The sequence below is a fragment of the Eufriesea mexicana genome, unplaced genomic scaffold (assembly GCF_001483705.2).
Source record: "Eufriesea mexicana isolate 0111107269 unplaced genomic scaffold, ASM148370v2 scaffold7347, whole genome shotgun sequence".
Taxonomy (NCBI): Eukaryota; Metazoa; Arthropoda; class Insecta; order Hymenoptera; family Apidae; genus Eufriesea; species Eufriesea mexicana.
The window spans coordinates 230,753-244,629 of record NW_016915155.1 but is presented as its reverse complement, the minus strand read 5'-3'; the positions used below and the strand labels follow the sequence as shown (position 1 = coordinate 244,629).

Sequence of the window (13,877 nt, the reverse complement as noted above, 5' to 3'; positions counted from 1 at the left end):
GGAAAGAGGTGAGTGCCCTTATCTCTCGGAACTCCATTAACTAATTTACCGACACCGAGTCGTCTAGCCTGGATCCAGCCTCGATCTAACGCTCAGGCTGCCCTCGGACTTATCGCCGATCGCGTCGATCGAATCGTTTGGATTTCCAAGCGAATTGGAAGCGAGTAGTCGGCTAAATATAAATCAGCGATCGTCGCGGTCGATAGGGTGGATGGCGGGAACGTTTGGCAGAGTTTAGGGAGGCGGCGATGGAGAGAACACGCGCGGCCGATTGATAAAAACGACCCGCGATATCGTGATTTATGAGCGATTCGCGCATCTGCTCGCTGGCGATCGGCAGCAGCTGCGCCTAGAATAGTCGAAAGCGAGCCGGCAGGCTGGTCATTGGCCTGAAATAATAATTCCGTGGCCGATTAAAGCGGCGTGATTGTTATTCCTGGCGGTGCTCTTGAAGCGCACAGACGGAGTCTCTCGCGAGCGGTCGGCGATCAAGAATCGAAGACCAGCTAGGAGGATTATCCCGCTCGAAGCGTAAGCTGCTTATCGCGAATCCGTAAGCTAATTTCGTACCGGCGATGCGCCACTTTGTCGATCCCCGTCCCGAAGCCGGAGCATTGCGGTCTTTGTGTTCCCGAGTTTCGCCAACTGCTTCCGAATTATACGCGACTTTCTCAGAGCCTTGCGGATCTTCCAGTTTTCTCACCGCGAATGTTCAACCTCCAATCCCGTAGAAATTCCACCGTCCGTGTACACGGATACTCGTCTTCGTAACCGAGATGAAAGGATTTCCAGAGAAAAACGCGTCATCGAGATCCGCGTTACATTTCCGTGACGTTCGTTGCGAATATCGATTCCTCGAGGATGGAATTTATAAAATCCGATTTAAACCAGTGACTATGACGAACAATAGCGTATCGCGATCCAAGTTGGGAAAAAATCGAGCAAAGAATATTTTTCCTGAAAATTTAAGCCGCGTACGTTACATCGAACGCGACGCGTTCTCGCTAAATAAACGAAGAAAATTCGAAATTCGAAAGCCGGGCGCGTGACGGATGGACAGATCAGGCTGCAGATAAACCTGTCGATATCCCAATAAGTTTCGAGACAAATTAAACGCGCGACTGAGGGACTTATCGAGGAATTAAGAGCACTTGGCAGGATGGGAATAGCCCGACGGTATACACCGGGGCTGTTTCAACGAGTATACCGGTTTAAAGTAGAAACAACGTTACGAGCCAGCTGCGAGAGACTCGTAAGAAGCTCGCCAAGGGCGACACGACACGTTTTTATCAAACTTATCGTCCTTTGGTTTCTTCCAGCGTTTATGCACTCGGTCGACGTGGCTATTACGATACTTTAACCGCGAGTGTCCCTCCAGGCGCGATTTCATACCGACGTGACGGTCATTAATCCACCGGATGATCCTGGGCTTCGTTTTACGACGCTACCAACGCGTACGATACATCCGTGCTGAAAGCTGCAACGAAAAAGCTCGGCCTACCAGCAGGCAAATCGGTCCTCGCGATCGGCCATTACTGTCCCGTTCGGATCACGTTGATATCGATGGGGACCAAGCCTGGATCCGCTCGCCATCTTGGTTCCGCGTCGCGCGTTCCGCTCGATGAATTCGCGTAAAGTCTAATTTCAACGCCGATACGATCGCCAGACGCTTCGGAGCAGGCTCGAATCGCGATTATTCCCGCGTACACCGGCCAAGATAGAAATTAGATTTCGCGGTGCACGTACGAGTGCTATGCTCGTGATTTATGCCGAGCCAGCCATGTTCCAACGATTATGCTTCACGACGCGGGGCCAAACGACCGTTCGATAGGATATCCTCGAAGAGGCTGAGAGGTTCAAAGGGAACCCTGGCCGAACTGCGATCTATCGAAGCATCAAAGAAATTCTCGAATCGGGATATCGAATTACTCGGCCGCGAGTAACGTCGTTAAATGCAAATCCCGGGCTACTAGGAGCCGCGAGATTAACCCTTTCGCTGGGTTAGCTTCGGGACTGGAGGCAATTTCGATGTTGCAGGTAAGAAGGAATTTCGGAGGAAAAAAGACACCGGTATGAACATTTCGACGCCCCGTATAATTAATTACCGCATAATGTATTCGCTTGTATAAATGGAAATAAAAATGCAAATTAGATCGGGATTTGAATTTTAAATTCGGTATATCGGCGAAAAGGAACTTTGTATAAGGAGAGATATAGATTACGAGCATTTGAATACTTGGAGGTAGTTGGATCGAACGATTCGAGTGATTTTTCGAAACGGAAATTTCAGCGTCGCGAACGGAATGCAGGATAGAGGGATAAATTTTCGCAAAGGCCAGTCGAGTCTGTCTCTCTTCGGCAAATCGGTCCTCCGATCGGCCATCCCCGTACATCCGCTGTCCAGTTACTGCCTTATTAATATTGATGGACCACTTGCGCCGGCGCTAATGCAGCAACGGGCCCGCAGAAGTTCGCTCGCTGGCTCCCAGGGACGACGCCTTCGCCGTCACGTGTTCGACCTTATGATTTCACGCAGAGAACAACTTCCATCTTTGGACTCATGATTATTCACTGATTCGCCTCCGAGCTGCCCCAATTATCGGTCTCCACGGAGTCCGGGACGTGCCGCAAGTGTCCATCGTCCGGCTCGTAAATTGAACTATTACAACCGACCGAACATCTAGGAATCGAATAACGTCTCGACGATGGAACGTTTCATCGTCCATGTAGGTCGTCAGTCCGAGAATACACGGTATCGAGCGAAAAATGAACGACAATGTACCCTTGTGTGGAACTCGCAAGTTTACACAGGGGTAAGTAAGGACACTTCGATCGCCATACCCGACGCCATTTTTGACACTCTTCGAAATCTACTCTTCCAATATGACAGCAGGATAAGACGCGTCGAAGCTCTTTTTATTTCCCGTTGAATAACTAACGCGCGAACCTGGTACACCGTGACCTATCAAACCCATATCCCTCGCATAATCAAGCCCCCGACATATGCAGGACGCATACTCGAGCGAAACGAGAGAAACCTCCAGCGAAACGCGTAATTCGCAGCGTCCTTTGGGACGTTTCACGTGAAAGCAGACACGGAGATTCCTTAATTACTCGCACGGTTAAGACGAACCTTCCGCGCCGACGAGGGCCGAATTTCTTCGTTTTTCGGCCGGCTTTCCGCGTCGCGGCGCGCACGTTCAGCCCCGTCGTCGGAATTTCTCGGATATTTTCGCGGAATTATCCACGGAGGCGGAGGAAAGAGCGCCCTCGAACCGCGCTGCGTCCTCTGCGCACGGCCGGAAGCCAGCAGTCTTCGGCACAGCCGGGTGCCATCCGCGTTTCGCGCGCGTGTTCGCTGCAGGGTCGGCGAGGAATGTCCTCGTGGCTGTTTGTGTATGCGACCGCGTAACTTGGTACCGCGTAATAATAATTGTCACGGAGCCAAAGACGGCAGCGGCGCGGCTTCAAAAGACCGCCGGGGGTAATTAAGGCTCGAGGCGCCAACAAGCTTCTCCTTTCTGCTACGGCTACGCGAATGCGAGTGCACGTTCGCGTTCTGGGGCAAGGAGAGGCCTGCTTTTCCACGGTGCTCGAGTTCGATAACGAACGGTTGCGTCGGGTCATAGTCACAGGGGTAATTAAACGCCGTTGCCAGTCATTTCTGACAACATTCCAGCTGCTTGTACTTTAATATAATTTGTAATTGGAGCAGTCGTCGAGGAGCTGGAAATTTGGCGCAGATCTGTTACAGTGTCGCCGTGTTCGCGCTTGCACGCTAAAGTTAATCCCGTTCCTCGCGATTTAATCGCGAAAAATTGCGCGCCGAGCGAGCGGTTAATTTCAGTTGGTCGTTATACGCGTATTCATTTGGAAAAAGTGCCAGAGCTTCCGGAATTTGTCTACGCTTTGGACGCGTCGAAACGTGTTAAACAGCTTGCTTCAATCGGGTCGAGTGTAGCTCCTTCATCTGGGACGTGAAAAATTTATAACGAGCTAGACTCGTTATAGCGCAGGGGATTAAGAGATTTACGAATTATCGCATTCCCTTTATCTCCCGAGATTAATTTATAAAATTAAAAAGTGGATAATCTCGATGAACGGTGAGCTTTTTCCCCGGTATCTTGTATCGAGCTTATTTTTCATTTTTGTTTAAGCATCTCGGGAGATTAAGGACGCGCGGAAATTCGCAAACGATCGTTCCGCCCCGCAACTTTTGTCGCGGAGTGTATCGCGTTTGATAACGGGAGGTAGTAACGATTTCGGATTAATTTTTAACGAGACTACGGGTCATTCTGCTTCGGAGTAATTTATAATTAACCAGCTAATCGGACAGCCGGCAATGCGACATTTCCGAGAAAATGGAAGATGAAAATTCTCCGCTGCTCCACGTGTTCCGATATATTTATACGCTTCCGCCTCCGACGATTTAAATCCTCTATTTCCTCTTATCGGCAGGTGTCTCTGTAGCTTCGCGTTTGCCTATTCCGTGTCTCTTAACTCGTTTCCCAACCGCTAATTTCACGACGTCTCATTTTTACCCCGCGACAGAAACAACATCCCTCCCCTTTGCTGTCTCGCGAGCAACGGTGCGCGAGGCTGAAAAGAGAGTTAGAAACGCGACGAGTCGAGATTAATTCCAGCAAAACGAAGCGTTCTCACGGCCGATCGCCGGATTATCGACGCGCTTTTCCGCGTGTTCCCGTTTTAATCGGCCCCGTCACGCCCCTGCGTTCGCTCGCCGATGTCGTACCGTCCTCTCTCGTCCGAAAAAACCGGCAAGTACGAACAAAGAGAGAAGGAGAAAGGCGGGAAACGTATGGAGAAATAAGTCGTGCCACCGATACTCGAACCACGCGAGGCCCCGGAATAGCTCTACTTTTTCACCTTTTCCCCATCGCGATAGTTTTTAATGAGCACTGACGTACTTCCCGTTCCACTTTCCGTCTTCCTTCTCCATTTTCTTTTCCCTTTTCCTCTATTTCCTTTTTCTCTTTTCCCTTTTTCGTCGCGCCCGCCTTCCGGCTCGTTATTTTATTTAGCGCAGCGCGCGCCGTTAAAGCGGGATTGCACCTTTTGATAACCGGGGCCCCGCGCATGCAAAACACGCTACGCGAATATGCAAAACGCTGGTAGGACGATACGAAAGGTACCGGCGACACGGCTCACTGTTTCACAGAATACACGGAACGTTTCAAAGGGTTTGTCCCAAATTGCCGCGACGTGCGCGACACGTATTTGGAGAATCAAATGTAACAGACGGAAAAAGTTGGCGAATATCTCGAGTGTGGAAACGAGTCTCGTTTCGCGGTCGCCATTGCGGATTTTAACTTCGACCTGTAACTCTCGACTGGTCCCTGTATCTCGCTATCGAGCCATTCACGAACGCGGTTTCACGGCGCTCCATCCACCTCCGAGCGCGCCATTTTCTTAATCCCCAATTCCCTCGACGTTGAATCGTATAGGTGCTAAGTCTGGGGTATGGATACTAAGTTTGGGGTATGGGTGCTAAGTCTGAGATATGGGATGCTGAGTCTGAGGTATGGGCTCCTAAAACATTAAAATTCCTACAGTTTATCGACTCGAGTATACCTTTATTATATACCTTTAATATATTTTTTGCACTATTTTATATTATATATTTATTTATATTTGAGATATAATTTATATATTATATATTATATTCACATATCATAAGATATAACATATGAGTATTTATATTTGAGAAGGATACCAATCGACTCGGAATGTTTTGTCATATTCGACCAAAGCGAAACCATTTTTATGAGAACATATTGCAACTTAATTTGTCTAATGGAAGGAGTGCGGATACTAGTGGACCGATCAGAATAGACACGCGTACACTTCGTTCAGAGAAGCTTGTTACCTATTGTCGTTATTCTGTCTATTGTTAATTCTGGTGATCTGATCATCACTTGGACTCACGGATGCATAATTTGTATGCTCAACTTGATTATTGGCCAAAGTGATAATAGCACACGCATGTCGAATACTGTTAGATACCTAAATAGTCAGATGTCAGCATACGACTGTCCTAGTGCAAAAGAGACGTCTTTGAAAGTGGACTGGTTACGATCATGACACCTATACTTAGCAAGTGGCCAGTTATGCATGGTTTCATTTACAACCGATTTTTAAGATCTGCGAGTTTCAAAGACCACTACAAAGAACTCCAATTACCATGAACTCCAACGAGGATTACTTTACACTACCTTTACGCTACCAGAGGGCTTCCAAAAGATTCGAGGCTAAGTCTGGGGTATAGGTGCTAAGTCTGAGTTATGGCAGTCGAACGGCACGATCGACGCGCGGGAAGAACATCGAAAATGCATTTACACCGATCCGCGATACGAACGACACGGGAAAATCCTACCAATCACTTCGACCCGAAGCTCTGCTAGGTTGGCCTGTTACGAAACCAGCAACTTTCCAACACGTGTTTTAATTCGCGGCTTCGAAAAATCACGGGACTAATAACCGGCGACAATAACCATTCGCGTAATCGATCGATCAATCAGCCGGTGACTCTATCTCGCTGATAGAGGCTGTAAAATCGAAAAGCGTTGCATAACGCCGATCAACGTCCGATTCCATCCTCGGACCTCTTCTATCCATTTGAACTCGGATGATCCCGAACTTTCGACGTCCTCGCTAACCTTCTGCAACCCCGAATGCTCCAATCGACTACGCGATACTTAATATTGGCATTGTGGGTTCTACGATATATGTATATTCACCGTTGAAGTCTTTTATTTCTCAAGGAAGGTACACGTTTCTTTTGGTGCTTCTCTTGAGCAGCTGTACCCGACTGCTGAGAGAGTGTCAAGGGGGTACGCGACGCGGTTCGCCCAAACCCCCAACTCTCCTCGAATGTTTATATAAATATTGGTTCTAGGTACTTACATCTTATAAACTAGATTGATTTTTGACTACAGCTATCTTTTCAACGCTTAACATTAGGCTTATACACTGCTAGCCTCTGATCTGAAGATATAGAAACACTCGCGTAGGATATTCCCTAGGGATGGGGATTTTGGTTTCACAGGACCTTCCTAGGTTAAGCCGCGTCCGTTTAATTATAGGCTGTATTAGCACACGCTATTTGCACTGCGTGGATTGTGGAATAAAGCGTATCAGGAATCTAAAGTGTCGCATCCAACACCGCATGTTTCCGTGGACGTTTCCCAGCGGTGCGATGTCGTGCCCCGACGTCAGGCCACAGAAGGATGTCGCGGCATTAATTACCCGTATTTTAATGGGACGAAAATAGAGAATGGATCGGGTGGCTGGAGGTCGGCCGGTTTTCGCAAAAACTTCAATTAATCAGAGTGACCCGGTTTCGTTCTCAAAGGAGGCGAGCGTGTATCCACGTGTACGGCAGCAGTTTTAAAACGGCTCTTAATCATGCTTCTAGGCAGAACACAGCGAGCCGCGACACGGGGGGACGCGTCGTTCGCTGCCACCAACCCCGTTACCATTCTCCCTTTCACGAGCGTTTCCTAGCCCGCGATTTTACCATGACAAACTCGCCGCGTTGGATCTCGGAACGCCGCTTAATCACGGAGCTTCGTGCACGGCCGCTGCCACAAAGCACGCGGACACGCGCGCGCGCACGCCGGCGAGCGCGGCCAGGCTGACGCGAGCGGGGAAAAACGTCGCGTGCGCCACCATCCATCTTCGCTCGACAATTTATACGAAAAGTTCCGCTCCGCTCGACTACATTTAATTTCCACTAGCTGCGGGGAAAAATGTACACGCGCACGCACGCACACAGCGTTGGCGGTCACAGTAACGTCGCGAACGACACGAACAACCGTGCAGCTTTTCGCGACAGCCGGGTTAAAACCGACGTGTCACGCGACTCGTTTCAGCCGCGTCGAACCGTCTCGCAAAACCGGCCAACTCGCTCGACTGTCGCGCAAGCGAGGAAACGCGGTGCGTACACAGAAACCGTGGATAGTTGTTACCGAGTCCGCTCGATTCGTCATTATCGCGTCACGCGAGCAGCGGCTAGTCCGAACTGTCAGCTTTCCACCGTGCCTTGGCCCGTGACGCGGGAATTCCGTGTGGAAATCCGATAATTACGCAAGGGGATAAGTACGGGGGGTACGAGCGAAGGAGGGTGCGTGAGGAGACGAACGCGTGCGTGTCGACACGCGAGCGAGCGAGCGAGCGAGCGCCATGTTGCTTCCCAGTCGGAGCCTGGCTAAGCCGGTTCCACGTAAATCACGTACGCTCACGCACGTACTCGCGCACGAGTGTGCGTGTATACGTGTATGTACGTAGGGATGAAAGTAGCGGGGGTGGTGGGAAAAAGTAAGGGTGACGGCTCGACGCGATATTGCAGCCGGTGTGTAATGTTAGTTATAATGTCGCACGCACAGGAAGCCGAGGACATTAGCGAAATGTTGTCCGCGAGATAATTCGGCCGCGTCACGGAATACTGGGCTGCTTTATCACGACCGATTGTTATTCTAACGGGCACCGTAACTGTTTCTAATGGGCCGGATGAAGCGAGTGGCGCTCGAACGGAAAGCAGATCCTGCTCGCTGCCGGAGATACCGCGGGACGGGTATCGAAAGTTTAACCGCGTGTTGGCTACGGGCGGGGGTGGCAACTGGGTGGCAACTGGGTGGCGGCTGGGTGGCGGCTGGCGCGACGAGAGGGTACGTGGCTCGTGGATGCGCGCGTATCTTTCGAGTCGACCGGAAAGCTTCTGGAAATTAAACGACCGCGACGCGTTATGGGCAAATTTTACAATGCGCGACGATATCGCGCATATCGAATCGCGTACGCTGGGAACGACCGGTCGTAGACCGATCGAGATTTCTCTCGTCGAACGACGCTCGTCGATTCGACCCGTCGATTTACCGCCAATACGATGTTTGCATTCGTGTAAAACGTAATCAGCTGGATCTGCGGATATATAGTAGGGACGTAGGCCGGAGTGGGGGTCGAATAAGTAAAACGTTCTCGTAAAAATATCGTTCTATCGAGGACCGAAAATCCAATAACATGGCGGCGGAAACGCTCGTCCATGGAGCTACGAGCGCGACGTACACGCTCCGATGCAATAAATTTCTTTTATACGCCGCCCTCGATAGGCAAAAACGGTCATAGGCATAAGTTATAGGTACTTGGAAGTCGCGTATCTTAAGTGGAGGACGCTGGAACGCCCGGCTCGCCGAATTTTTCCACGAGCATCCCCCGCGTGATAACCGATCTTTTTACCGTTCTCCCGTACGTTGCTTCCCATCCATATAAACCGAATCAAAGTCGCTAACGTTCGATCGACAGCTCGTTCCGCGGCTATGAAAAATAAATGTCTTCCGCCAAAGCCGCGAGCGTACCGGATGAAACGAGTTTCCACAGCGAAAGATGGTTTCGCGCTGGCTTTCAATTAACGTTCGGTTACCCGACTCACCGTGTTTACATTCAATTTCCTTGGCCTATAAAAATGGCGAGCTTCAATGACGATGCCACGACAAACACCATCTTCATACGCGTATACGTAGTGGATACGTAGGCAACGAGAGACACAGGCGCGCGTCGATTCCGAGCGAGACAATAACACAGCTCGTTCGAGGCTAAACAATCGGTCTCGGCAAAGATTTCCGCGTCGTTTCTTTCTTCGAAAACAGTCTTCATCCAGGCTACGACGTAATTTTACGGTGTTCCAGTGACGAACGAAACGCATACAAGACGACAGGTATCTTCGCTGATATTGTCCCGGGTCTCCGAGTTATTAACAAGATCAACTTCCACCCTCCACTCCGCCTCGCAATCTCGGCTGCTTTCCACGTAATAAACACGCTTATTTCCCCAGTTATCCATTCTTCCGCATCTCCTCGTCGACGTCGTAGCCTGGAGAAATTTTTATAAACATCTCGATCGTACCGACGTACGCGTGTATAAATACGCGCGTGGAGGAAATATCATTTTCTCGGGCAAATCAGACAAACGCGTATACCGTTTCAGCGCGTTTCATCGTGACGCGATAGTGGCGAGAGATAATAATGGTCAGAGGGAAGGTAACAGTGCCAGAAAATACGAATCGCGCGAGCAAACACTCGTGAACCGGAGAACCCCGAACAATAACGCAGATCGATATCAGCTATAATTGCTCAGCGCTTAACACTTGACCCCCGTGTGCGCATGCACTGGCGTTCCATACATGCAGGCACGCACGCACGCACGCACTCAGCTATAATTGCTCAGCGCTTAACACTTGACCCCCGTGTGCGCATGCACTGGCGTTCCATACACGCAGGCACGCACGCACGCACGCACGCACGCATGCACTGGTGCACCGAGGGGAAAGTAAAAGTAGCAGGAAATTGCATTAGAAGGGCACGCGCGCCCTCTACCTTGCCGGCTCTCCACCCTCTACCCTGCTTCTCCGGCTATTCGCGTACGCGTTAGGTGGCAGGTAGAGTTGCAAGGTCGTCTAGCGTTTCGAAGGTCTCGCGCGGCTAGGGTAATGAAAAGTAATATCCACCCTTTTCAGTCATCGCCCCGGAGGCTCGCACGCGGAAGAATGGCGTGCATCTGCTCAGTGGCGTCCACTGTCGTGAAAACGCGATAGCTTTTTCCATGTTTGTCACGCGGGATCGACGATAAACGGCGAATACACGCGGGACGAATCGCTCGAATTGGTCGAAATTTCGACGACCAGAGAAGAAGGAAAAAATATAAAACGGTTTTATCGAACACGTGTTGAGTTTATTCTTGGGACATCGGAACGCCGGTCGCGCGAGGAGTCGATAAGTAACCGAGCTAGCTTCGAAAATTGGTAATAATCGATGGATCTCCGCAGAGTATAGAACAATTTCCTTCGAGGAACTCGTTTGTCCTTGCGTTATTTTAAACTTGACATCGAGTATCGATCTGCGGAATATTTCCGAGCCACGGTTGATGCTGCGAGTAAGATTGGATCGAGGTAACTCGAGGTGGATGAGGAGGATGGCGGGGAAAAAGCGGGATTCTTTTATAACTAGCCTGGAGAACGTACGAGACGAGGGTGTCCGAGGAAGACTTCCTCGGGCGCGATAGATTTAGGGTAGCCATTTGGAGAAATTAAATTCTGCTCGCACGCTGCAATCTCGTTAAATTCCCGGGGAACAAACGCGTGATACTACGCCAGTGGAAAGTGTGGCAGCACTGATGGCGTAACGTGCTACGGGCACGGGTCCCTGGGTGCCCGAAATGAGAAAGAATCGACCCCAGACGGAGGGGTGAGACGCCACCCTGGGTTCCGTAAGGTATACGTCGGGCAAGTGGTAAGGGTTCACCTAGGGGAGTGCTTTCCAAGTGGCAGTTTCTCGGAGGAAACGATGACCTGCGAGTCGGCAGGACCAGCTAGAGACCGAGAGTAGTCCAGGGGTGGTTATCCAACGCCGAAAAACCCTAATTATACATTTATAGAGGTATCTAGATGCCGCGAGCATCGAACGCGTCTCGTGTTCGGCGTCTGGTACGCGCGAGATAACATTTTCCCGATACGCGTGTCTCGTTGTGCCTTCGAATTCGTAGAACGAGCTTCTCGGTTAGCTAGTCGTGTTCCCGTAAGAAGCTTCGCCTGGAAATAACCGTACATGGCCGACCGGCGAAATAAAAGTATCAACGGTAACATCGGAAACACGGTGTGGATGCAGCGACAGTGGACCGGGTAATCCAATATCGGCCGGCACAAACGGTAGACGAAAACAAGGTGGAAAAGGTATTTCGATAACCGAGCAAACAAATGGAAAGAAGCGGCGGTTGCGCGAGTGTGCAACTCGGTACAAAGGAACGGGAGAGCGCGGTGGGAATAGAGACGGTAATAGTAGTCGAAGTCGATGCTTAGTCGTACCAAAAAGAGACAGAGCCCGGCCGATGGCACGGAACGCTTCTACCCGGTTCGGGGTAGGAAACGTGCGCAGAATGTGTCGTGCCAGCCGCAAAATGCTCTGTCACGCGACTGTGTCGCACGCTGTGCGGCACACAAGAAACTGCCGGTTTGTCCACACATCCACGTAGATTTATCCGCGCGTCCCGTGTGTACCTACACGTGTATCCATGCCGGCCTCTGTATACGCTATCTCCGTGGCCGTGGCTATCTGCTCGCCATGGGCAACGCGCCACTTCGCGTGATCTCCAGGGACCGTGCACCCCTTTTCCACCTTCGGGTTTCTCCACGCCGTCCACACCAGGCTGCGCCAACGGCGGATAAACCGCTTATTTTATTCATAAACCCACAACGCGAAATCAATATTGCATCGTCCCGTACATGTCCCAAGACGTAGACGCGGAAGCGCGTAGCTGGACAAAGAGGGTAGGACAGGGAAGAGAAACAGAGAGAGCGAGGGATAGGGACATCCGCAATATGGTCGTCTCCCTGACGAAGATCAGAGAATGCGGGCGATGGACGTTTAACTGGAGCCCCCGACGATCGTACCTGTATATCTCTCTAGCAACGTCTCTCTCTCGCTCTCATCCGCAGACCTGTCTGCGTCTCTGTGATCCAACCCCCACCCGCGTCGATCCCTGGCAGCTCCCTCTCTCCCTCATCATACCTAACGTGGTGGAATGTGGGATGAAATTAGTCCTTAGCCCCCGTCTGATGCGGTGGAACGCGATGTCCGCCCTGTGACGGGATGTCCACGGTCAGACGATGGTATTCCAGTATGTGCCGAAGTGCAGAAACGCGTCTTCCCAGTGATATAAATGTCATCACGAGCGAGGGGATGCTTTGACGGAATACTATGCGGCGGCAGCGGCGGAGGCGGGGGCGGTGGGTCGACCTTGCCGCAGACACGTTGACGTGCGCCGATTATAGCTTTTTCCATTGGCGTCACGTCGACCATACGTGTATATACGTATACGTCGAAGCGTTGGAAACGCGACGCGGAACGTACCGCGCCATCGGTCGTTCCCGATAGACCAAAGTCTGACCGAGTAAGAGGCAGAGAGGAATTGTTAGACGACCGAATCGTGGCCGATTCGTTGAAACTTTCCTCGATGCTGTTCCAGAGTTGCGCCAAGTTGTCGAGTGTCTCCGAGTGACGTATATGTTCCTAATGATCCAAGTTGAAGGTATCTGGAGCAATTGGGGAAAGGGAAAATGGCGGGGACGGGCAGAGGGAGAGCAGCCACGTTCTCTCGAGGCTGGAACGGCGAAACTCAAAGGTTACACTCGAAGACCGGAATTGTCCTGGTCTTTAACCAAGGTTTCCACGGTTGCAGGTAATACAGGGTAACACGAACACGTATTTGGAGTCCAAGCACGAGCTGGAGCCGCCTCTGTGGGCGAGCAAGATCCGTTTTCTGCCCTACAGCCATCACACGCGGACGGTTTGCATGCGGGTCGAGCTCTACGGATGTTACTGGAGCGGTAAGCTGTTTGCACTCTCCAATTTTCGTTGAACTTGCCGCCGCTTAGAATACTCACTGGACTGTCCATTAACCCTTATGCCATTGCCGCGTGCGCAAATTTGCTTTTCAGAATCTTGCTTGTACAATTATCCCTTTCTTCCTTTGATGAACCAACATCGAATTAAACGTTTAACCAAACGGAAATGTACACACGGAGTAACGTAGACTGCCATTGTGTCTGACGCCTCTACGATGCGTGCAAGTTCGATTAATCGCGAATCCAGCGCCTTCGGGCATTTTACAAGACTGCTACCTCTAAAACCACGCTCTCTCTTCCTCTCTCTCTCTCTCTCTCTCTCTCTCTCTCTCACCCGCTTTCCTTCTTCTCGCGTCGATGAATATCCATCGAGAAAATAACCCGTTTAATTAAAAATCTATTCGTTACGCGTGCGGAATATCCGTTAACGTTCCTCGTTACTGTTCGTTAATTGCATCCACGCGGT

The 13,877-nt window shown here is 50.7% G+C and overlaps 1 protein-coding gene across 1 annotated transcript in view; it reads left to right on the top strand.

Moving 5' to 3' along the window:
• The window catches only part of LOC108552585 (discoidin domain-containing receptor 2), a 74,287-nt gene that overhangs the window by 17,759 nt on the left and 42,651 nt on the right, over positions 1-13,877 (top strand). Inside the window, 1 exon segment of the mRNA XM_083287403.1 lies at positions 13,244-13,393. Coding sequence (XP_083143529.1) covers positions 13,244-13,393 — 150 coding nt within the window.